This window comes from Epinephelus moara, chromosome 11 (genome assembly GCF_006386435.1).
Source record: "Epinephelus moara isolate mb chromosome 11, YSFRI_EMoa_1.0, whole genome shotgun sequence".
NCBI lineage: Eukaryota > Metazoa > Chordata > Actinopteri > Perciformes > Serranidae > Epinephelus > Epinephelus moara.
This window is the reverse complement of record NC_065516.1, coordinates 25,955,835-25,979,924: the sequence shown is the minus strand read 5'-3', so window position 1 is coordinate 25,979,924 and position 24,090 is coordinate 25,955,835. Positions and strand designations below refer to the sequence as shown.

The 24,090-nt window shown below is 42.0% G+C and overlaps 1 protein-coding gene across 1 annotated transcript in view; it reads left to right on the top strand.

Annotated features, from left to right (window-relative positions):
• Nucleotides 1-24,090, top strand: part of LOC126398166 (guanine nucleotide exchange factor VAV3) — a 125,173-nt gene that overhangs the window by 46,817 nt on the left and 54,266 nt on the right. The window contains exons 3-10 of the mRNA XM_050057388.1: nucleotides 9,888-9,946; nucleotides 10,050-10,115; nucleotides 15,208-15,316; nucleotides 17,322-17,423; nucleotides 19,912-19,980; nucleotides 22,662-22,765; nucleotides 22,965-23,064; nucleotides 23,342-23,437. Of these exons, the coding sequence (XP_049913345.1) occupies nucleotides 9,888-9,946; nucleotides 10,050-10,115; nucleotides 15,208-15,316; nucleotides 17,322-17,423; nucleotides 19,912-19,980; nucleotides 22,662-22,765; nucleotides 22,965-23,064; nucleotides 23,342-23,437 (705 nt within the window). The remainder of the gene's footprint in view (nucleotides 1-9,887; nucleotides 9,947-10,049; nucleotides 10,116-15,207; nucleotides 15,317-17,321; nucleotides 17,424-19,911; nucleotides 19,981-22,661; nucleotides 22,766-22,964; nucleotides 23,065-23,341; nucleotides 23,438-24,090) is intronic.

The following is a 24,090-nucleotide window of genomic DNA, read 5'->3' as shown; positions in this document are numbered from 1 at the left end:
ATAGATCTGCTGGTCCAGGCGCAACACTAGTCATTTCTGTTTTCTACACATCTCTACAATTTTTGGGAGTTTACAGAATTTCTGAAACCATCTGACATCTGAAACTTCTTCTATCCCTGCGTCATCCCAATGGTCACGCAGTTATTCTTATTTATATACACTAGTGCCCGTTGGAAATGAGCCTAAAGACCCTTTTGCGACTGATGTCATGATGATGTCATTTTATGAGCTGAAGGCAAAACACGACTTTCCGTGTGTTGCTGTTTTCTATAGCAAAACTTGGCTAATACACACGATACATTGCCAGATAGCGTTAGCCACCGCACTGATTTCTGTTATCATGCAGCCATTATGAAGCCATAATACACGTACGTTCTTTACATGCGTTATGAATCTCAGCTAGCGTCACTGATTAAGCTTAAATGCAATTAAAAATGACGTTCATGTTACCTTGTAGTGACAGGGCTGCTCGGTGAACTCGACGCATACACTGTTTTCTACTTGTAGCATTGAGGACGTGCTGTTGTGGTATGCTAGTCTCTATATACAGACTCTACATTCAGTGAATGTAGAGTCTGTAGGCAAACCCCGGAGATCTTGCCTCCGAAAGAAGAGCGGAAGAGCCCTGGTTTCAGGTTGTAGGCTGTTTGTAGTCCGGGTGATATTGACTAATCACGTTTGAGCCGGCTGCAGTTGCTGCCGGGTTAAACGGTCCGTGCAGTGAACTAACGAGGCGGAACATAATTGGCGTTGCTGCAAACTCTGAATCCATCGTAATGGTTCAGCATATTTACTTATATATAAACGGAAGTCGGAAACGGAAATTCGCCTCCTCCGCCCAAATCAAACCGGAATGCCAAAAAATCGGGGGTCTGCCCCCAGAGGCTGTATCGCTGTCTGCCGGAAGTCAGACGCTGAATACAGCCGATGGGTTCCGAGAATGGTGGTATGCTAACTCCGTTTTGCAATACACACTGAACTGTTTCCGTTTTAAATTGTAATGATCCCACACTCTACACTTTCTGTCGTTTTCTTTGGCGTGTCTCCTCTTTTTGTCTTTCGCTCTTCTCTTGTCCCTCTTAATCCATCGTTTTGCAAACCACGCTTCATCCATGATACAGTTGTGTAGGCTATCAACAGCAAAAGTAACGTAAGCACTTGTGCAACAGAAACATCCATCCAGTAACTCCAGGAATGGTTACAGCCCTAATACACGCAGACTATTTTAGTCATCCAGCAAGTGTAAAATGCACCATGGCTCATAAATAATACTTGTTAAGCAGGAGTAGACCTTTTTGAAATCACTATTTCACGATCACAGCTTCTGCAGGTACGTAAGCGGGCTTATGTCATCGTTTCCAATAGTCCAGTTTTTCTCATCCACTTTAAAACATAAGGCCGGCAGATTTATTACATTGTGTGGTGCGTCTGTGGACTGACGGCCAAAACCTTGAGAAGAAGATACATTTTCAGATGTAACTGGCTTATATGGACATGGCCTGTTCTCTAGGAAGCTCTGCTGTCTTTACCACATGCATGACTGTGGAGTTAATGCAAGTGAAGCAGTGTTTGATGAAGAGAGCGGTGGACTAAATGATGCAGGCAATGAAGACCGAGGAGAAAATGACAAACGCGTGTCGCATTCCAATCAGCCGCACGCCTGTATATCCAAACACACTAATTATGTATTATGGGCGTTAATGAGCCATGGCACTGATTGCCAAACATTAGCTAGTCTCTCTCTTCGGGCAAATCAGGCTTTTATTGGCTGCTTTTTATACGCCGGCTGCATCTGTCAAACCAGCGTGCCCACATACAGTACACACACACACACACACACACACACACTCATGTATGCATATATGCACACATAACAATAATCAATCTCACGTGCGGAAACACACACACAGGAAACAAGCTGAAGTCAATTATTGCACACACACATCCTACATTGTGTTTACCGCTTCCATTGTGTATTCTTATGTAAATGTTGTGTTTTTTAATTTTAATTTAAGATCTGTTGTTTGCCACCAGGCACAATAACACACATGTCCTTTATAGTCCTGGCAATCTGTGGTTTGACTCAGGGAAAATTGGAATAGTAATCATTCAAGGTTTTTTGTGAACTCTTGGGACAAACAAATAACATATTAAAAGTATAACATTACATATTTAGTGGGTAAATTCAGGGCTCAAAATTTGGGGTGATTATGTCACAGCATCACACAAAGAAGTGCATATCTGCATCTGAACATGATATTTCCTTATAATGTATGTCTAAACATTAGTTTTAGGATGTTCTTTCACATACAACCATCAGATATGACCTGTCCTGAATGTGTATGTGCACTTTGGGGGTAACTTTGCCCCAAATTACCGTTTTATGAATCCAAACGTCAGTAAAATTAGGTTTTAAAGCATATTATCATTCAATTTTTAGCACATACAAATTTTTTCATGAAAACCATGATGCATATCAGCACCCAGACTGAGACCTTAAATGAAACTGAAGTTAAAACATGCCTTGGCTTTTTCATTCTTTGGTTTAACTGTTGGAGCCATTGAAGGTTGATATCTGTGACGAAGCTGCCGTTTGGGAAGGGTTATTGCAAGCCACTTTGCAACCTGCCTCCACCCCAGCTCCTCCTTTTTATGATGTGTCTGGCTTATGAGTGTCATTTCTGTTTGTCATTGATGCTGCTCTGTTCTGTTCCTGGGGGTCTTTGCTGCTGCTCTTGCTCTGTTCTGTTCCTGGGGGTCTTTGCTGCTGCTCTCGATCTTTGATCTTGTAGGCGCGTGGAAGGGCAGGGAGGTTTGCACTCTCTGCCTGAAGCTTTCCTTGTTTGCATGTCATGGTAGTTTTGGTGCCTAAACCTAACCAAACTGCAATCTTTTCACAACCTTAACCCGCATGGAAGGGCAGGGAGGTTTGCGCTCTCTGCCATAGGCTTTCCTCATTTGCACATGGAAGGGCAGAGAGAACAGAGCCAGACCGCCAAACATAACACTGCAAATAGAAATAAAGTTTTCTTTGACTAAAGTGTTGCTGACTGAAATGGTTTTAAGTGAATGAAAAAATAAGACGATGATAACGCCTGTAAGTGGAAAATTTGGCCAAAAAAATGGTTGTTTGGTATTAGTGCCCCAAATACAGGTACAATACATCAGAATATCCTCTTAAAAAGTGTTTTATTGAAAAGAAAGCTTATGAAAAGACATCAAATATGTTGGATAGGTGTACACAGACCCTCCAATATTAACATCATTTCACCCAGGCCATGTAACTGCAAAATGTTGAAACTTTGATTTTGACCTTTGACCAGGAGGGTATTAGATCCAATAAAAACTATGAAACAGTACTATTGCAATGTCTCCTAGGTTGGGCCCATTTTTGAGTGACTGGACTAATTGTTCCAAACTGTTTCAGCAGCAAAATGTTTGATGTGAAACATGTGTGAGAGAAAAGCCTTTTGGTTTTCTCCCTGAAACACAAACACCATTTTACTGACTCTCTTTCCTTCTTTTCATGAATGTTTTATCAAGTGTGGGCTGCAAGAATGAGATAGCATTAAAAGGTCAGTGAACACTTAGGAAACTTGTTGATTGATGCACACCTGCAGTTAAGAAAAAAAGACATTTACAGATGAGATTTTGAACCCTAATGAACCAGTCAGTAGAACTACATTATATTAGCAAAAGCCAAGTTGGAGCATTTAGTTCCTTCACTGGTAGAGCAGAGACTTTCTTTTCAGGTTAATCAGCAGGGAACAACCTTGAATTCGACACTCTTAGAGTCTGTTGTGCAGAAAACTACAATACATTATGGTAAGTGTGAGGACACTTTGAGACAGGAAGTGCTGCAACATTTGACACAACAGCTCGAAAGCATCAGGTGGGAAAATCCCCGGAAATAACGGTCAGTGAGGGCTGCAGATGATGCTAACACTATCTGAAGGTGCTCTCACACCTGCTTGTTTGTTGCGGTCGGATTAACCCCCCCGAGTGTTTGCCTCCTGGTTTATCACATATGTGTTGGTGGGAAAACCCAAAAGCCAACAGCTGATCCCTGGTCAGCCTCAGTTCGATAGTAACAGGCCGCTTGCTTTCATGTGAAACTCAAGAGTGGTTTGTTTTCAGAATGTATGAGGAGAGATGCAGTGATCACTTTATCATTTCAAAGTTCAGTAAGATTTTTTTTTTTCTCCAATAACTTAAGATCCAGACGTTCAGGAGGTTTTCCATGGGAGCTGAATTATTCGCAGAGGTCTCATCCTCTTCAAAACAAACTGGTAAAAACACTGAATAAAGCAGTTGTATGTTACAAAGCACTTTTTCTGGCGTAGCTTGTTGCAGACTGGCTTCTGGTGGCAAAAACACAAATGTAAACGGCCCTTTCTAGATCTAGTGTTTGGTTTGTTCATTTTCTGGGCTTCTGTAGAAACATAGCAGTGAACACCGCAATCTCCATAAACAACGATCCATTTCCTATGTAGATAGAAACAGCCCATTCTCAAGCTGGATTTATACTCCTGCGTCAAATCGATGCTATACCTTTGGCGTTGGCTCTGCATAGACATAGAGCCTATGCTGCACCCTACGCCGTAGCCTGACATGCACCAGCCCAGAAATGTAACTACATGTGGTGGCGCCGCAGACCTACTGTCTATTTTTGAAACCATTTCCCTCAGTGGAAACAAAGCTTTTATTTACTTTTATTTCACAGACAAGAAATTGTGAAGACAATGTAAAATGCACTGAGCTTGTGCTAATAATGTTAGCATGTTGTATTTGTTTGGAATACGTGTTTAGTAAAAGACAGTTGTTTTGTCAGTGAACCTTGTGAGTTGTAATAGGGCTGAATTTTCTAACGTTACCTTTGTTAAATGTTGCTGTTGTCCCTGGTTTTATATGAGAAGAGGAAAAGTCCACTAGCTGCTAGGCTAATTTATACAATGTAAAATGCCATAGGCTTATGCTAAAAATATTAGCATGTTGTTTTTGTGTCCAGCAAAAGACAAGTGCTTTGTCTGTGAATGCTGTCAGTAATTTGTGTACTTGTGTTTGAAATGGTTGCCATTGAGCCATGTTCAATGTGTGTTCAGTGTGTGTTTAATGTGTTTTCAATGTGTGTTTTGAATCAACTAAACTTTACAACACTACACTCTTATTTTCAGGTGATAATACACTAAAGAAAAAAATACTTGTCATATTCTTTTTCTGCCAATATATCCCCTTAATCCTACACACTGGACCTTTAAGTTTATAATAACAATAATGTCACATGCATTATAAGGATAATGGCACAGGGACACAGGTATGAACACAGAGAGCTGCAGCGTCTATCAAATAGAGAGGATTCACAAAACGTCCCTAACAAGGTAACAAATTTCATTTTGACACTGCAGTTCCGTTTGTTTTCTGGTGAAACGCTGCAGTAACAGTAAGCACCATTTCCAGCACTGATTTCAGAAGTGGGTAGGTGACCTCAATTACAGTCTGTAAACAGGAATTAAAAGTGCTCTTTTTTCTTTTGGTTTTGAAGGCAAAGCCACAGAAAGGAGGAGTAAAAGCTGAGTGCGGGAAACTGGGACAGCGTGCTGGGTTGTGTGTGAAACCAATAAAACTGTTGGCGTGTCATACATCTAAAATGCATCCCCCATTTTCTTCAGGTGCCCTCTACCACGAGAGGCGGCGAAGGACGTCTCCGAATATATAAAGAGGAGGCGATCAGTGGGTTTGCATGCCAATAGCGGATATTAGAAATTGTCTCGCTGAGGGTAAAATTTTCTCTTTGATCTACGTGAAGTGATATATGGGGCTGTTATTGATCTTTCTGTGGAAACATCTGTGTTTGATGTAGTTTCCATTTAAAATCCAATCGGTGACATCGCTGTGTGAGAACATGGAGCATGTGATGGATATTTATTGAAGTATGAAAGAACATTTTACGTACAGTATATTATCTGGGAAGAGTTTGGATGATCTGTCGTATAATTACTGTGTCAAAGCTGTTTCCACTTATAATGCATACAATTATAATTACATAAAACTAAATAGCTGCAATTTTGACTCAAGCGTGCCGTGTCTATCAATGCAGAAATAAACACTTAGAGTGTGAAGTGATTGTTGTTTTTGAAACTCACTGAAAGCAGACAGATTGCCGCCAACACACACCTGTATCCAAGCACACACACACACGGAGATACACACACTGTACTCGTCTCCCTTTCATCTGTGCAGACACATCCCTCATCCTGCTTTAATTGCTCTGGTGTGAATCATTAGATCCGGCGGTGCAGACGTGGTCAGGCAGGGCAGGTTTATTAACCTCCATCAGAGAGCCAGTCCCCCTGCATCAACACTCATCTGTTACATGCTGCTGAGCCCGTGACCTCTGCTTTATGTGCGCACACTGGACACCAAAGCTAACGCAGGACCTTTGATCTTTTTAATTTGGACGATGATGTCTTACTGTACGGGGTTTTTTTCTTGCTGTTTCAGCCTCTGTGATTTTGGCTGATGACACAGTTGCTCAAAGCAGCTTTAAAGAGCAGATGATGTATTATTAAAATCTTGCATAATGAAGGTCTGAGGACAGTAGTAATCATCTATATTTTAGTTTCGCTGACTGATTTTTTTTAAAGCTAAAATAATCGACTCTTGGAATTCAAACCTCTCATTTGTGGACATTTCCTTGACATCTTTCTATTAACAGTGGTGCGACCACTGATGGATTTAATACTTGTGAGTCTTCAGAGACGTGTGTGAGTCTTGGCCGTGTGCAGATGGTCAGTTTTGTTGCGAATGAGTGTGACTCATGTATTCAGTGAAGCCAAAAAGCACAACTATCCACGACTCGTCCCCCAAAGTCGCCTGCCAGCCAAAACTGGAAAGCCTCCAAAGCTGTGTTCAGCACGCAGTGGATCTTCAGCTTTTGGACATGCTGTACCTGCCAACTGGCCTCCGGATGTCATGCCCTTCATTTATTATTGGAAGGAGAACTCTATCGACTCTGTCTGATAACTGTGTGAGGATTAATAACTGGAAAGGGGGGAAGAATCTCTCAGAGTATCAGAGGATGCACTCAGAAATGAGCCATACTCACAGCACTCATTCATGTCTGTGTTTGAACTGCAACAATATCACTGACATGTTGCTTTTTTATTTTAACAGAACACGAGTTCCTGAGCACATACTGTACTGTATGTTGAGTTGTCCCAAAATGTTTACAATTACACTGAAAACTGTTTCATTCCTCTGCTTGCTGAAGGCACATTGATTGCGGAGGCTGTTTAACATCCAGGCTGCTGCTTCAGGACTCTGTGCTTAGTTGATAGTTTGACAGCTCTAAATCAGCTCTATGGGTGTTAGTTTTGGTGCTTGTGTTGCTTTGGTTGCTCACCTGAGTTTCCTTCAGTTATTACTGTGTGCTCAGAGCAGTTGACCTTACGCTAAGCCCCGCCCCTTTGTGATGGACCAACAAGCTGTCGCAGTAAGCATGGAGCCCACACTGTAACTAACTGCACTCCCTGAAGACATATTATCATATTTTTGGAGAAATGAAAGAGTGATTCCAGAGAGAAGCAGACAGAGGGGTCTACAGTCTGTGTTNAGGGCAGGGATCTCTGGGGGAAGTCAAACAGTTTCCTTGCTTCCCTTCACTGGTTCCTGTACAGCAGGGTCCGTCTTTGTTTCACTGTTATAATCATTAAAAAGCAAAAGCAGCATGTGTATACATTCAGTAGGCTATATCTTCAGTAGCTAGCTAGCTAACCCTACACTTTTCAGGGTTTGATTTTGGTTTTGGAACAGGGAAGAAACGTATATCTGTTTCCAACCTCTCCAGGTAACGAGTATCATTAATACACATAACATTTAGCTCCAAATCCACAAAACCAGCCTGAAAATGAAGGAAATCTGAAACGACTGCATTAGAGTCAATGTTGTCGGACCCTGGTCTGAGCCGGCCTGATGCTACGTTATGATTGACTGGTCTGTGTCTGGGGGCGGGACTTAGCGAAGGGTCAGTACCATACTGTCTTTAGACTCATGATGGATGTGTAAAATCAGCAGAGTTTCCCTTTAAGGAGAAGCAGCGGGTGTTTTTCAGACGGTTTTTTGCCCTGGGTTTTGCCTCTCAGGCTACATACAGGCTGCTGCACCTCATTGGTGGAGGTTGTCGGGGCTGTATGAAGCTGAAAGAGGAGGAGCTTTGGGGTTAAAATCATTTAGCAATACGATATATCATACAGAATATGTCCTCTATCAAGAAAACCTAACGTTTAAAGTAGGAGTAGTGAACTATAGAAAGCACATCAGCCAGTTTGATTGTATTTTCTTGCCTGTTGGATTGACTTTAATGTATATAAATGCAGGTCTGACACACTAGTGCTGCCTCCTGTCATGATGTGTGATCACTGCTGCTGAGCTCCATGTAGCTCTGTCACAAACACGGCGCTGCATCCTCCCACTGTTCAGCTGTTCGCCACTAATGCTTCCCTTTGATCAGAGCGGCGACTGATAAACTCAGCTTGAATCTGTGTTTCATGGCGCTGTTATTTCACTGCTGCCTGTGATGTCTGTCATGATAAAGTGCCAGATTTTGACAGACTTGTGAAAGACAGATCGTCAGTCAGTGTCGTCCACCTTCCGTTTGGACTGTTTGATGGATGTGATGCAGTTTGATTGATTATTGTGCAATTGATCAGCACCGGTCTGTGTATCTGTTGCAGGTCCTTAAATGAGAGATCCTTGTGGTTAAAAACACGAATACTGATACTAAAAACAGCTCAGATCATCAGTCTTCAGCATCCTACACTGGATGAACATTAATTTTAAATCAGTGACACACAACATGTCACATTATTAGTTCCAGTGGTGCACAGTGTTACAGTTTATAGCTTAAAGGATGTCAACAGAAGATGTTTCAGCCTCTCTGTGCCACACTGTTTATTCTGTTTACTGGTGGGGGAAGGGAAAGGCCTGTTGTGTGATCAGTATTGATCTCTGAGAGCTCATGCTCCGGGCCAAATGTATCTACGGTTGCATCTGTGATGCGTTCGTGTGAATGCAGGCGTGCAGGCAATCTTTTCATCGGCACGTCCGCGCGTTATGTCAGTGATTAGATGACCCACAAAAGCAGGTTTGTGGGGCCGTTTGCCAGGTTGCAAAAGAGCTCCCCGTCGACTCAGATCATAAACCATGTATCGTTCATTTGGCAGGTGTGTTCGGCTGTGATTAGTCAAGCAGGTCACAAACACACGCAGAGGGGTCAAGGGCACTGGCTGGACTGAGCACTGCAGTGTGAAATTACATGTCATACTAATAGTAATCATGTCAGCCCACGAGAGCGTGCGGTTAACTTCCCAGCACGATCAATTACTGATCAGTTCATGTGACTGTGTTCTGCTGCGGGTGCACTGCTAACTGTTGACTGCGTCGAGCGAGTGTGTGCTGTGGCGACATTGTTCCTCTCTTGTTTCACACGTCTCTCATTGTTCCTCTCTCATGACATTTATGTGAATGGGTTGTGTGTGATTTATGATTTTAGACACAACACAAATGGGAAGACAAAACACCAAATCACACCATGGTCACACATATTATGACTTATATTTCAGAGTATAAGTTGTGTGTGGAGTATAACTGTGTCTGTTATGGCACATGAATAAACAAGCGACACAGTCACAATGTGTGTCAGTAGTAGTAGTGTTGGAGTGTGTGAGAATGCTGCCCTCATGTGTCTCCGCTTTGAAATGCAGCACCACAGGAGCACCAAGACCCAAACAACAAACCCCATCAGATACAAGTATCGCTCCCCACACTGTGTATGGTCTCTATAATGTAGGTAACATTATTAAAATAACATGTCTTTATTTCCATTGCAGGTTATGGACACACTATCTAAACTTTCCCACACAGCGATTGCACAACAAACTGGAATCAGGTATGTTGGAGTGAAATGACACAATACAAACGTACATGATACAGTCTACTGTATACTCTAAGGCAGGGTGGATAATGATGATGCTCTCTGTTTCCCTTCAAAGGCCCTTCCCATCTGAGGAGAGTGTTGAAGATGAGGATATCTACAACCACCTGGAGGACCTGATAGAGTACGTTTCCTCTCCTCTCACACACACACACTCAAAACAACCCTTAAAGTTGGAGATTTTCTCTTTGAAACACTTCATTATAAAGCATCATTTGTTAATTTAGTCCCAACCACCTAACAATCTACAGGCTGTTGTGGACGCATGCAACATTTGGTCCCCGGGTGTTGACTGGAACGCAGCCACCTCCTCCCAGGCTTTCAGCATGAGCTCATCCCACTCTTTTCTAAGTTAACCCACAAGTCATGCGGGAATTTTCTTCAGCCTGTTTTTACACCCTGGTCCCACACACTTATGGAAGCGCTGGAGATTTAAATGGCAGTTTTTCACTCAACCTCCTGAGACCCGAACTTTTGTTTGGTATGCATTTTTAGTTTCTCCTAGCTTTTTGGGATCAGTAGGACATGATAGGTATAAAAGTCCCAGTGTCCTCAAACGAGAAGTTAATAAAGACCCAGTGTCCTCAAACGAGACGATAATTAAGTCCCAATGTCCTCAAACGAGACGATAATTAAATGCCAATATCCTCAAACGAGAAGTTAATAAAGACCCAGTGTCCTCAAACGAGAAGTTAATAAAGACCCAGTGTCCTCAAACGAGACGATAATTAAGTCCCAATGTCCTCAAACGAGACGATGATTAAATGCCAGTGTCCTCAAACGAGAAGTTAATAAAGACCCAGTGTCCTCAAACGAGACGACAATTAAGTCTCAATGTCCTCAAACGAGATGATAATTAAATGCCAGTGTCCTCAAACGAGACGATAATTAAGTCCCAGTGTCCTCAAACGAGACAATAACTAAGTCCCAGTGTCCTCAAACGAGACGATAATTAAGTCCCAGTGTCCTCAAACGAGACGATAATTAAGTCCCAGTGTCCTCAAACAAGACGATGATAAAGTCCCAATGTCCTCAACCAAGATGAGTTCCAATGACCACTAATGAGCTGATGATAAATACCTAGTGTCTTCAGATGAGTACTTTCTAATTAACAGCAATTTATTGTTGCTAAAATTGGTCAAATTTGTTGCCATATCAAACTACAAACATTATTAATCATAAATAAACAAGTTTCAACCATAAAATGTGATCAGGTTTTGTCCACTTTTGTGTCGGGATCAGCTGCAGACTGACTTGGCAGAGATGGCTGCCATCTTGTTTCTACATGGATTAGTGTATTGTCTTCTTACTACCACTAGATGGCAGATGTCCACGAATGAGGACAACAGGTGTAAGTTAAGTGAATGAAGTATAAGGTCAAGTAAACCCAAAATGTGATGTCCTCATATGAGGACACAGGGTCTCAGGAGGATATACAAATACCCTTAAAGTCTGAGCTGAAGTGAACTGTTTTGGGGACCTCAAACTAACCTTGTTTTTCTCATGGCATTTTAACTTCCTGGCTAAATAGTGGCCTTACACTGAACATATGGTGGCAGCTTACCATCTTCTGACTGATGCATTTAGTAACTTCATTTTAAAGCAATTTCATCAAAACAACAAAGTGAACAAGGAACAAAAGCATTACATAATCCACCTACATTGCAGACAGGACTCTCTTTATCTAATTGCAGTGCAGCAATAAAACCTGAATCTGAAAGATTTAAGAAACTTGACTGTGGCTTGGTTAAAATGGATTTTTGAAGGTTATACCGTTGAGAATGTTTTTTGATATGTTTTTCTTTCATCATTTTTTTCAATCAACTACAAAAGCTAAGAACAGCCATGCTCACATTTTCTTAAAAATACAATGAAATAATGCCATTATCTTGAGATCATGAGTTAATTATTTAATTATCTCAAGATAACAAAGCTCTTAATGGGACAGTTTGTGTCAATTTGCCAATTTCTCGAGATAACAGATTTCAGCCTTCAAGATCGCTGTCATGACTGATCTTAATGTTATCTCTAATGCAAAGAGACAATGCAATCTCTGCCTTGTATTGGACCTTAATTGAAGTACAGTCTGATGACCTATATGTCCAGTCCTATCCCAGCTGATACTGAGCGAGAGGCAGGGTACACCTTGGACAGGTCACCAGACTATGACAGGGCTGACACATAGAGACAGACAACCATTCACACCTACGGACAATTTAGAGTCACCAGTTAACCTGCATGTNATAATTAAGTCCCAGTGTCCTCAAACGAGACGATAATTAAGTCCCAGTGTCCTCAAACAAGACGATGATAAACATAGAGACATACATAGAGACAGACAACCATTCACACCTACGGACAATTTAGAGTCACCAGTTAACCTGCATGTCTTTGGACTGTGGGAGGAAGCTGGAGCACCTGAAGGAAACCCACGCTGACACAGGGAGAACATGCAAACTCCCCCACTCCTTCTTACTGTGAGGCGACAATGCTAACCGCTGCCCACTGTGCCGCCCTCTACAAAAACATTTCATTGAAATTTAAAAGAATAGCTTCCCATCCTCAGCCAGTGTATTCACCTTCTAATTAATGAAGCTTATATTTGCCTGGTGTTGTCCTTAACTCAAATGTAACTTTCTGGATCTGAGCATGAACCATATGGAAAAATACAGGATTGGCTTTAAGGGCAGAGCTCCTCTAACTCGTGCGGTGATGTGAGTCAGTGGAGACAGATAATCTTACAGTAAAGATGCTGTTGGGAAGCCTCTCTCTGACACGGTGCTCTGGTCTATGTTTAGCGCTGACAGCTCCTAGGGTAGGAAGCAGCCCACTAGTCAGTAGTGACAGGAAAACAGCAGTTTGACAGCAGCCAGCAGTGGATGGGAGGTGGAAGTGGCAGCCTGGATCACACTGAACAGAGCCGTGCTCAGCTCTCAGGGTTCAGCAGAAAATGGACACAGCATGTGCAGAAACCCAGAAACGTATCCGTTCAGCCAAGAAGAGAGATTCACCAGCAACACTGACCATTTAGAGCAAATTGTCTGAACTCTTACTGACACTGTCAAAAGTCATGACTGAAATATTGCTCAGGGACAAGCTGCTTCTTGATCCCTTGAGAAAATTAGGCTACTTAGGCTGTAGACACGTTCACTGTGTGACTGGGAAAGTTTAATGTGGGACTTTTCAAATCTTAAGAACTTCTCTCATTCATGAGTTAGGACTTGGTGTTACAATCCCTGGAGTTTCAGTCCAGTTCGTACCAGAGCATAGGTGCTTAGGCTGTGACCACCCTGCAGATCCACCCCCCAACACATCGTCAGTTGTGCACCTCAACATCATCAGGTGTTTCGGCCTTTATCACAAGACGCCCACCACAGGCTGATCAGGCCTGGGTGTGTGTCAGAGGGTTGGCTCCTCTGTGGTCACCAAGGGGCCCAGACGGGATCCCTTCTCTTCAGCCATAACCAATGACTGCAACTCTCAGCTGTATAGGCCAGATCCTTGATCACTTTCCTCTGGGCCTGCCCATTAATCCAGATTTCCTTGAGGAGCGTAGTAGTGGTGGATCTTGCGACAAAGCCTCTGCAGCCCACCTCGATCAGTCGCACCTCAGCTTCCCAGCCTCTAGTCGCCGCTTCAGTTATGAGGTCAGCATAGTGCAGACTCTTGCATTCAAACGCCTCCTTCATTGCATCCTCACTGTGGACTATTAGTTCTATGAGGAAAGCATGCTAAAAGGACTTCGACCAGAAGACTAGGTCTGGTCGTGCGTTGGCTGCTGCTATGAATCGGGAAGCAAGTGTCTTGTTATTTGTTTCTCTTTAATATTAACTATTACGCAAACACACCAAGCTGCGGTGAAGTGCAGTCAGTCATGCAGTGTCTGTGGACATTGGAGTATCTCGCAGCTGCTCCAGGCTCACCAAACTGAAGCTGTTTAATTTAATTCTGTGGTGAAGTGCAGCCAAACTATAAGCTGGGGATTGATTCACCTTCTGCGGCGAACTGCAGCCAGATAAGATGTAAGATGCGGTTCTGCCAATTGAACGGAGTATGAGAGCTGTTGGCCTCCAGGCAAACCTCCCTCACCCTCCCACACTGTTAGAGAAGGTAGCAGATGAGGGAGAAATTAATAAATTAGACCACAACCATGCTCTTTTGTTAACAAAGTTTCTACCAACCAAGATCGAAGATTCTTTCTGATGTTGTAGCCATGTTCTTTCTTTAATTCTTTTCAGGGGTGTACAATCAATGAGTGCAATTACTGGTAGTACGACTCACTACTTGTTCAGCAAATCATGGCACATTAGGGCGGAACTTAGAATTAGTGTATTAAACTTTTAAATCCTGTCGGAAGTACAGCAAACACATCTTTCTTCTCAAGAAAAGCTTGAAGTGCAGTGAGTTGTTCTTCTAAGCTGCTAGCTGCTTCGACATAAAGTTCCCCATCAGCTGCAGCCATCTTGGTTGTTTTAAAAAAGTGGCGCTTCTCTTTACTGTCTTCTTCTAAAACACGCCCCATATTAGCTTAACGGTTGCGACTGACCTGACACGACTCAGGCTGCTGGAAATCTGTCCAAAGCCGAGATGGACCAGACGCACCTGCCAGAACGAATTAAACATGAACTCGTAGATTCATCTGGTTCCCAGGCAATCTGCACCAAACTTACCTGCAGTTCACCTCCACAGCCTAGAGTCCATACTTTATCCTCACCCCTCACCTCACCCTCCATTCTTCACCTTAATATACCTGCACGCTACAGGTCTTTACGCTTTACATGCTCTGTTTAGATCCCTTTTATGTTTCTTTCCTCTTGAGGACATTTGGTTCTGAGGTACGCAGACACAAGCACTGAGTCATGTCATGTTAGCCCAGTTGCTAGGGTACAGTAATTGGCTCAGAAGTGAGCAGTCAGAACAGGCCTGTGGCGTCACACATAACAGTCTTTGCCTGTGTGTGTGTGTGTGTGTGTGTGTGTGTGTGTGTTTCTGAGCCACTTTCACAGCCATGGATTAAGTGTTGTCCCCCGCTAACAAGATTTGTTGTGTAGTATTAAAATCCACTTCAGTGAAACCAGAACGTTGTGTTTTTTGCTTAAACCTTTCATGTACCTGTCAGGAATGAAAACCATTACCCACTCACATAAACTCCGGATCAAACAGCAGCGTGATGTAATGTAAAGTCAGTGCCATACTCTGTCTTCTGTGTGCTGCAGTGAGAACGGGGTGGAGGATGAGGAGGATCTGTATGACTGCGTGTACGACGACGAAGATGGAGGAGAGATCTATGAGGACCTGATGAAGACAGAAGCCATCCCTCCTCCGGTTAGTCCTCCTCCCTTCACTGTCACTTCACTCACTTCTGTATCATACATCATCGCCACAGGTTGACTCAGTTTGGCACATGGATCGTTGAGTCGCCATCTGGATCAGCAAGAATAGTTTGACATTTTGTGAAATGAGCTTATTAACTTTCTTTCAGAGACAGAGATAAGAAGATTGATACCATCTGATGCTTTTCTTGGCAAGATCCACCCTAATGTGTTGTGATTGATTAGTACTCGCACCAATGATTCATGATTGATTCAGTCGTAAGAGTTAGGATAGTACCAGCCTATCACAGCACAGTGATGCTAATAGCAATCTCATGTCTGTACAGTATGTTGTCTGAATATGAAGGTAGACCTGGTCAGCCGGTTAGCTTAGCCTAGCATAAAAGCTGGAAGCTAGCATGACTGTACGAAAGTAACAAAACCAGTTTAAAGAGGCAACAGACAGCATCTTTTCCTAAATGTATCATTATGAAAATAATGTGGGTTGCACAGGGTAGTGTCCACAGTAAAAATCAGACTATCAGCGTTTACATAGGTTACTTAGTGGCTTTGCAATCTTTGCAATAAGCTTCTGCCACCGGTGCCGAAATTTCACGGAAAAAAAATCTGCTTTATGGCAGGAAACGCGTCATGTATTGCGAAACTGGTCGGTCAGCCAATCAGGGACTGGAGCTGGTCCTTATGAGGAGTTGGGCATGAGATAGTTGAGTCACGAGCACAAAGGCAGACAGACAAGGTTTGGAGACAAGTGAAAAACGGCCTAGCAAAAGAAAACAAGCTCATCTGTCTGAGGAGGCAAAGAAGAGCGAAAAGGAGAGTGATAAAAGAAGAGGAAAAACAAGAGTAAACCTCAGTCAGGCGTTCAAGAGATGGAGGGAGCTCCGTGACCAAAGAGGTTTTAACACCGGTGTCCAGCTAGCTTTCTTTCTAATGGATCAGTAAGTAACACGGCTAAATGTTAGCTAGCCGAGAGAGGACTGTACTGTACTGGCTGCTAGTTCATTCCTAGCTGGCCAGCATCGCAAATCGCCGCAACCAGGGACCGTGTAGCGAGTGTTGGTCGGCTGACATCCTCGTTGCCATTCTACGGCAGCCCTCGGACAGTGATACCTCACCTAGCTCACTGTTCATTATCCCTTACGTGTCTACTGTACCGCCTGGAAAATGCAAGGTCGGGTGCTGGGTGCTACACCTGTGTCTACTCTGTGCCACCTTTCAAGGGCACAGAGGCAGGTTGCATCTGAGGTTGCTAAGCGGCCATAACTAGATATCATAGTCTACTTACCAGAAGCGGCCATAACTAGATATCATAGTCTACTTACCAGAAATCCTGAGTGCAGAGCTGTTCCTCTTCCAGGCGCTGTTTTGTAAGTGTGTATTGGGCCAAAAATATTGTCAGTGGGAGGGATGTAAAGCTCTGGCAGCCCTGCACTAAAATGATCAACTTTTCCTCCATATTTACCATATTTATTTATTTTATTTATCAAGACGTTATATTTTGTCGGCAGTGACTGGTTGGTCCTGATTACATGACATGCCGTCGTGCCCTGAAAAAATCCCAAAAATAATTTCTTGTTGCCTTTTTGGAGGGCTGTGAAATTATAGAGCTTTAAAGTACCAACCTGATGAACAACTGCTTTTTCTAGCAGTATTAGCTTTGGTATCAGCCTTCTTTTAATTTAAGATTTAAGCTTAAACCTTAACATTAGTTGTCCTTTTATATTTCCTGTTTGAAATTGATAATGTTGATTGTATATTTTCTCACATTATAAATGCTTTGTTTATTAAAAATGATGGTACTTCATACTCTGTCATTGGCAGACAGTGTGGTGAGCATGTGTGACTCTGACCTCGCTCAAAGGGTTGCACAGACTACATCTGGTTGAAGACTCAACAGTTTGTCAGCCCACAGTGCTGACACATAGTAACAGTCCTGTGTGTGTGTGTGTGTGTGTGTGTGTGTTTGTGTGTGTGTGTGTGTGTGTTTGTGTGTGTAGGCGTTCCAGAAGCAAGCAGAGACTGACATAAGGAGTTGCTGTTTAACAGAGATCAAACAGACAGAGGAGAAATACACTGAGACCCTGGAGTCTATAGAGAAGGTACTGACTGTTTTTGTCACTTAGTAATGACACTGTGGATCATAGTACAACGATCTGTGCTGAACATTTTTGCTGTGAATTTAAGCAGATGTTTGTGTGCTGTTATACACCGATGTTACCTAGAAACGAACACATGTAGAAGAGTTTAGATTGCATGTAACAGGTTGTTGGAAAGTCAGTGGTGTGTGGTCAAATATGTGGGTAGATTTGTTAGGAAATCTGATGTTCCTTAGATCAGTGGGTCCTGAACCTGTTTGGGTGATGAGCAATAGAGGGTGTACTGTATTATATATCTCTGGCCATTTACAGTACACCCATCTATCAGCCAAAAAGCCACTGGAATACATAGGAGAGTATACCCACTATCTACTAGTTGCCCCTCAGGGACATTAAAGTTTACCTTACCTTACCTTACCTTTCTTTCCCTACTTTACCTTAGCTTAGTTTACCTTACTGCACATGCTGTACCTTACCTTACCTTACCTTACTTTACCTTACCTTACCTTTGCTTTCCTTTCCGCACCTTCCCTTACTTTACCTTACCACACCTTACCTTACCATACCATACTTAACCTTACCATAGCTTGCTGCACCTTACCTTACTGCACCTTACCACACCTTACCTTACCATACCATACTTAACCTTACTGCAGCTTACTACACCTTACCTAACTTTACCGCACCGCATCATACTGCACCTTACCTTACTTTACCTTATCACACCTTACCTTACCTTACCTTTCCTTCCTGCACCTTACCTTACTTTACCTTACCACACCTTACCTTACCATACTTAACCTTACTGCAGCTTACTACACCTTACCTAACTTTACCGCACCGCATCTTACCTTACTGCACCATACCGCACCTTACCTTACTTTACCTTACCACACCGTACCTTACCATACCATACTATACTTTACTTTACTGCAGCTTGCTGCACCTTACCTTGCTTTACCGCACTTTACTACACTGTACCTTACTGCACCTTACCTTATCCTTGCCTTACCTTATTTTACCTTACTGCACCTTGCCGCACCTTAGCTTACCTTACCTTACCTTACCTTACCTTACCTTACCTTACCTTACTACACCCTACCTTACCTTACCTTACTTGACCATATTGCACCTTACCTTACTACACCCTACCTTACCTTACCTTACCTTACTTGACCTTACTGCACCTTACCAGCAGCTTATCTTACCTGAATAATCCACACACGCCCTCAGATTTATCTTCTGACCCCACTGAGTGATCTGGGCCTTCAGACTGGGAAACACTGGTCCTATATCATCAGCCTTAAGATGATTTGAGTCTAGTTCATACAAAGTGTCGTCTGCAGTTGTCAAACTGCAGTAAATTGATATCTACAATGTGAATGAGTCGTGTTTGAAGCAGACGTCTGTAAAATGTTATGTAAATTAACAGGAGTGATATCACCAACACTCACAAAGACTTTCAAAAAAAATAAAAATGTATTAATGCATCATTTATTTTACCAGCTCTCCTGTCAGATTTAATTGCTGTCCTCATTTGAATAAACTGAGGACAGTGTTAGTTTTGAATGAACAGTAATGTTGCTTATCACAATAATAACTACATACATAATAACTACATTATTTCAAGATCAGAAATAATGTAAATTACCAATCAAATGTATTTATTCAAGCCAAATATCTGAAATACAGTGATTCAATTTCCATTCTCTAAGGTAATGTGAGCCCACACTCAACTACAGTGGGTCAAACATGAAAGTTAAGTGAACTTTCTTTGGGTGGAAAAAGTCCCACTCCATTGATTTTATGCAGTAAAAGCATGACAAGAGCTCTAGAAATCAATTTGGCCCCCTTATCACTTGCAGCATGAGAAACTGTGAAACTGACTGACTGTAATTTGGGGTATAATAGAAAAAATAATGAGTAGTGTAACAAATCTGTTCTCCCAATGAGAGATGAGGGAGAGAACGTATTTTTATTTTTGAAATTAGAAGTGGGTAATGAGTATTCCCAGCTCTGCTCAGAACAAACTCTGAGAAAAGCCCGTTTTGTCGTGGACGTGTTCCACCTTACCCTGCACTTTTACAGGACTGTGGGAGGCCCGCCGTCTTTCACCCCCCAGCCACGGCTACTTGTCTTCTCCCTCTTGTGTACGTTCATGTCTGGAAAAAGACCTTGCCTGCTCTCCCAGCGGAATACTCAGTAGATGAGTTTCGATATGAAGTGGATGCTGGAAGTTAGTTTGTGCTCGCTCGCTCCTTTGAGATGTAGAGGTGACTATGCGGCGGGAGCTTTCTGAGAGGAAATCATTAAATTGCAAACTCTGAAAATGAGATTATTGTCGTGACCCAGACAGTCCTCCTTGTTTTTGCTGACTGCAGCTCTTTGCAACTTGGCCCCATAATATAATAGCTTCTTACAAAATGACTTTCCCACTCTTACTCTGGAGGGGACGAGCTTCATTCTCTAACATTCTCTCTCTCTGCTGCAGCACTTTATGACGCCCCTCACCATGTTTCTGTCCATGGCCGAGATGGAAAAGGTGTTCGTGAATATTCCGGTAAGTCGTTGTCTTTACAGTGTAATGATCCGACTGCATAGTCAACTCTGGGGTCACAGCATTCTCTGTTGATGGGCCTCTTTCACTGAAGACGTGTTGACTTGTCGCAGTGGGAACAGCACAGGTGTGAAATATTAATGACGACTGAATACCACATTGTCAATTTGCCACACTGTCATGGCTGTTTTTATGTGCCAATGAAATGTAACACATCCAACACCATAATGTGGTTTAAAGGCACTGAAACTGTTAACATGACTAAGACTTTACAGCCAGGCCAGCAGGTCTGTGAGGCTGCACCTTTAGGCAAGTGCCTTGAACCTGCATTCTTTCTAATGGCCAGCAGGAGGCGACTCCACTGGTTGCAAAGTCAGATTGTATAAGGCTGAATCCAAATGTCCACCCTCTGGACTTGCGGACTGAGCCCTCAGAGACTTCTGGTGTACATAGTGTGACGTGTTTACTGTCATCACGTAAAGTCTGCGAGGGCAGAGACTGCAAGCGGCTGACAGACAGCCCTCGAGACTGTTTTACTCATTGCTACGGGAACATTCAACTGTCGCTGCTGTCATATTCATATATGTCACATGCTCATCTGTTCCTGCAGATAACAAAATATAAATCGCATGTATAGCCTTCTTTTGTGACTGAACAAAGATGTAGGTTTTTAATACATCTCTAAATAACATACAGGCTACATGTGTTCAAAATCAGAAATGTTTGCAAATAAGGACAGGACTATAACTCAATAAATAAACATTACTGACATTAGAAACTTACTTTTGTTGTTTTTCAGCCTATTACACTGCACAGCCTGATAGGCTGCAATAATAAAATTAATTTTCAGTCCCTAGACTAAAACATATCTCTGTATCATGATGTGGTTGAATATTATTTCTGGCCCACACAATTCAAGAAGCATTTTAATAAGCAGTTAAATTTTTGGCAATTTAAAAAACCCCACAACATCTGTACCCCAAGCGGACTCTCTGAAAGTCTGCAGTAAGTCCGCTTGAGGCCCCTCTTGGACTGGATGAATTGAGGAGTTGGACAGCACTCAGCACTCCCAGACTTACCGGGAATGTGCTCTCAAAGTTTGCAAGTCTGCAAGTGTGGTTAAGTCCAGATGTTTGGATTCAGCCTACAAGTCTGTGAGAAAATGACCCCACTTCTCACTTGATTTATTACCTCAGTAAACATTCTCTTAATGAGTTTATGGTCTCAATGACTAGTCCTTCAAGGCGTGGCTACCTTGTGATTGACAAATTGCTATCACAGTGACACGGAAATCAGGATAGAGGCTTAGAAATGTGAATCCAAGGCATTTCCACCTTACATAACCCTAACCCTAACCTTAAACCTTAACCTCAACCATCTCCACACATGTGTAGAATGAATCTAGTTTTCAGGTATGAATCGGGCAGCGATAGTCTGCGAACCATTAGCGTGACGTCACATTGGCTGCTGCCACTACAGTCTATGCATGCTGACATTGACAGTGCTAACACACTGATGCTCAGTAGGTAATATTTGCCACGTTAACCATCTTAAGTTTGTGTGTTAGCATGTTAACATTCCTTACTAGCTCAATTGAAGGTAATGGGAATGTCTTTCGCTCTGAAAGTATTTTGTGTTGAAGCAAAGTATTTGACAAAGTCGAATTGTGAACTGATGATGATGATGTCAGGGATCACCAAGTTTATTACAGTTCATCGTGAGAGAGAGGTGAATGTCTGCATCAAATTTCACATGGAGACATTTTACTCAAAACGTCAGCCTCATGGACTGACAGACCAACTGTTATTTCCATCCACTGAGCCACCTTTAGCACACCTGAAGAAACAGAAAAGTTGGATCTGCTGTCTTAAGGTTAAGCGTAGTGTTGTCAAATACAAACTGGATATGGACTCACAAAGCAGTGTCAAAGACTTGGATAAATGTTCAGGGTAAATGTAAATGTTCACGTAATCAGTCTCACAGGCAAAAATGGTTTCGCACACTCTTACTCACAAGAAACACTGACAGGAAAACACTGAAACTCTCACTCAAAGGTAAAGACAATCTGGCAACAAATGTGGGGAAGACAAGAACTTAAATCCTCTAAGACAATGAGACACAGGTGAAACATATTAGGGCTGAGCAAATAATCACAAAAGAGGGAAACTTGACAGGAAGTGGGGTCTGAAACAAGACGAGACAATGGTTAGCAAAATAAAACAGGAAACAGAGATGACACATTAACCTTTCCTGTTAAAAGGAGTAGTCACATTACTTATACAAATGGTTAATGTGTCATATCATATGCAGCCATTTAAATATTTAGTTTCAAATGACAGTTGAGCTGAATTGATTAGTATATTAGTTGATACACAGAAAAACAACCTTCAACTGTTTGGAAATGACCAAACATTTCCTAATTCTGCTTCCCTCGTTGTGAGGATTTGCTGCTTTTGTTTGTCGTTTGTGATAATAAAGCAAATATATTTGTGTTTTGGACTGTTAATCGAAAAACAAAAACAATTTGATGGCTGCACTTTTCATTGTTTTATTACATTTAGACCAAATGATCAGTGGGTTCATCGAGAAAATCTTCTTTACATGAACTGATAATGAAAATACTCATTAGTTGCAGTACGTCTGGTGTAGATAGACATTAAAGGATGTTTGTTGTTGTGTTCCAGGACCTGGTTAAAGTTCACAAATGTTTACTGCTGGAAATTCAAGACTCAGTCCACCACAGAAGTGCCCAGAACCTTTACCAGATCTTCATCACCTTCAAAGAGAGGTACACTAAGAAACCTCAGTTTATTCTCCTCCAGCGTGCACATAAGCCCTTAAATTTTCTGTAAAGCTCTTAGAATAAATTATGTATGTAAAAAGCATTATAAAGTGTCCTTTGAAGTCTCAGATACTGTTTACAGAGAAGTGCAGGTAGCCTGGCTTCCTCCTCAGTCCTCCTGCTGCATGTGTTTGATCTGTCCCAGGTTGTTGATCTATGGGAAATACTGCAGCCATGTGGAGACAGCCATCGCCACTCTGGACGACATTTGCAAAGACAGAGAGGACCTACGCATGAAGCTAGAGGTAAGAAAGTTTTTAGTGCCACAGTGACACATTTCTCATCATCACCTCAGAGTGGTCAGATAATGCCCTCAAGTGTGCGCCTGAGGCATTGCAAGTGATGACACCACAGCTGACGGCATAAATGACTGTATAGTTTCTATTAAGCTCTAATAGCTCGCTCATTGAGACTCCTGGAAGATGTTTCAACATTTACCCAATACGCAATAAACACTGCTCCGTCACAGGCTGCTTTTCTTCATCACTTTTAAGATTTGCTTTCTTTGTCGTCTTCGTACAGGAATGTTCAAAGAGAGCCAACTACGGCAAGTTCACACTGAGGGATCTGCTGGTGGTTCCTATGCAGCGGGTATTAAAGTATCACCTCCTGCTGCAGGTACAGTACTACAACCTACCTGATACTATTTCTACTCTAATGTAGTCATACAGTTGTCCTGTCATCATGGTGTAAGGACCAAGCCTTCCAATTAGTGCTGTGAAAGTTTGGAAAACAAGATAACTCAGATAGTTTTATCTGCACCAATGTTTAAAACCCTTTTGAGTCCACCTGCTCACCTGTGAACACACTCAGAGTGTTTTCTTTATGTAAACATGACTTTATGTTTATCTTTTAGAAACAAATTGGAAAAAAAAAAATCACAATTTTCTTTTTTTTCTTTTTTTTTTTTGTCTTTTTTTTGAATTCTTAGCCTTATGTTGCCGAACAGGAGGTTGAAATACTGAAAGAAGAACACCTAATTATAAACCATAAAATATAGTAAGCAGAACCTTGAATATGAAACAGAATCAAAGATATTTTTCTATGACACCAAAATTCCAATAACATACTTTAAAATTCAAACCTGTACCATAACTGTTTTTTTAATCTTTATTTATTTATCATTGTGTATAAATAGTTTGTTATTTTGATATATCACTGGGTAGCGCACCTATTCACATATGATGTCACTTAATAATATGAGCTTCGTAATGAGTGGGATACATGACATGATATGATGACAATAAAAAGTATTTTATAAAAATAGGAGG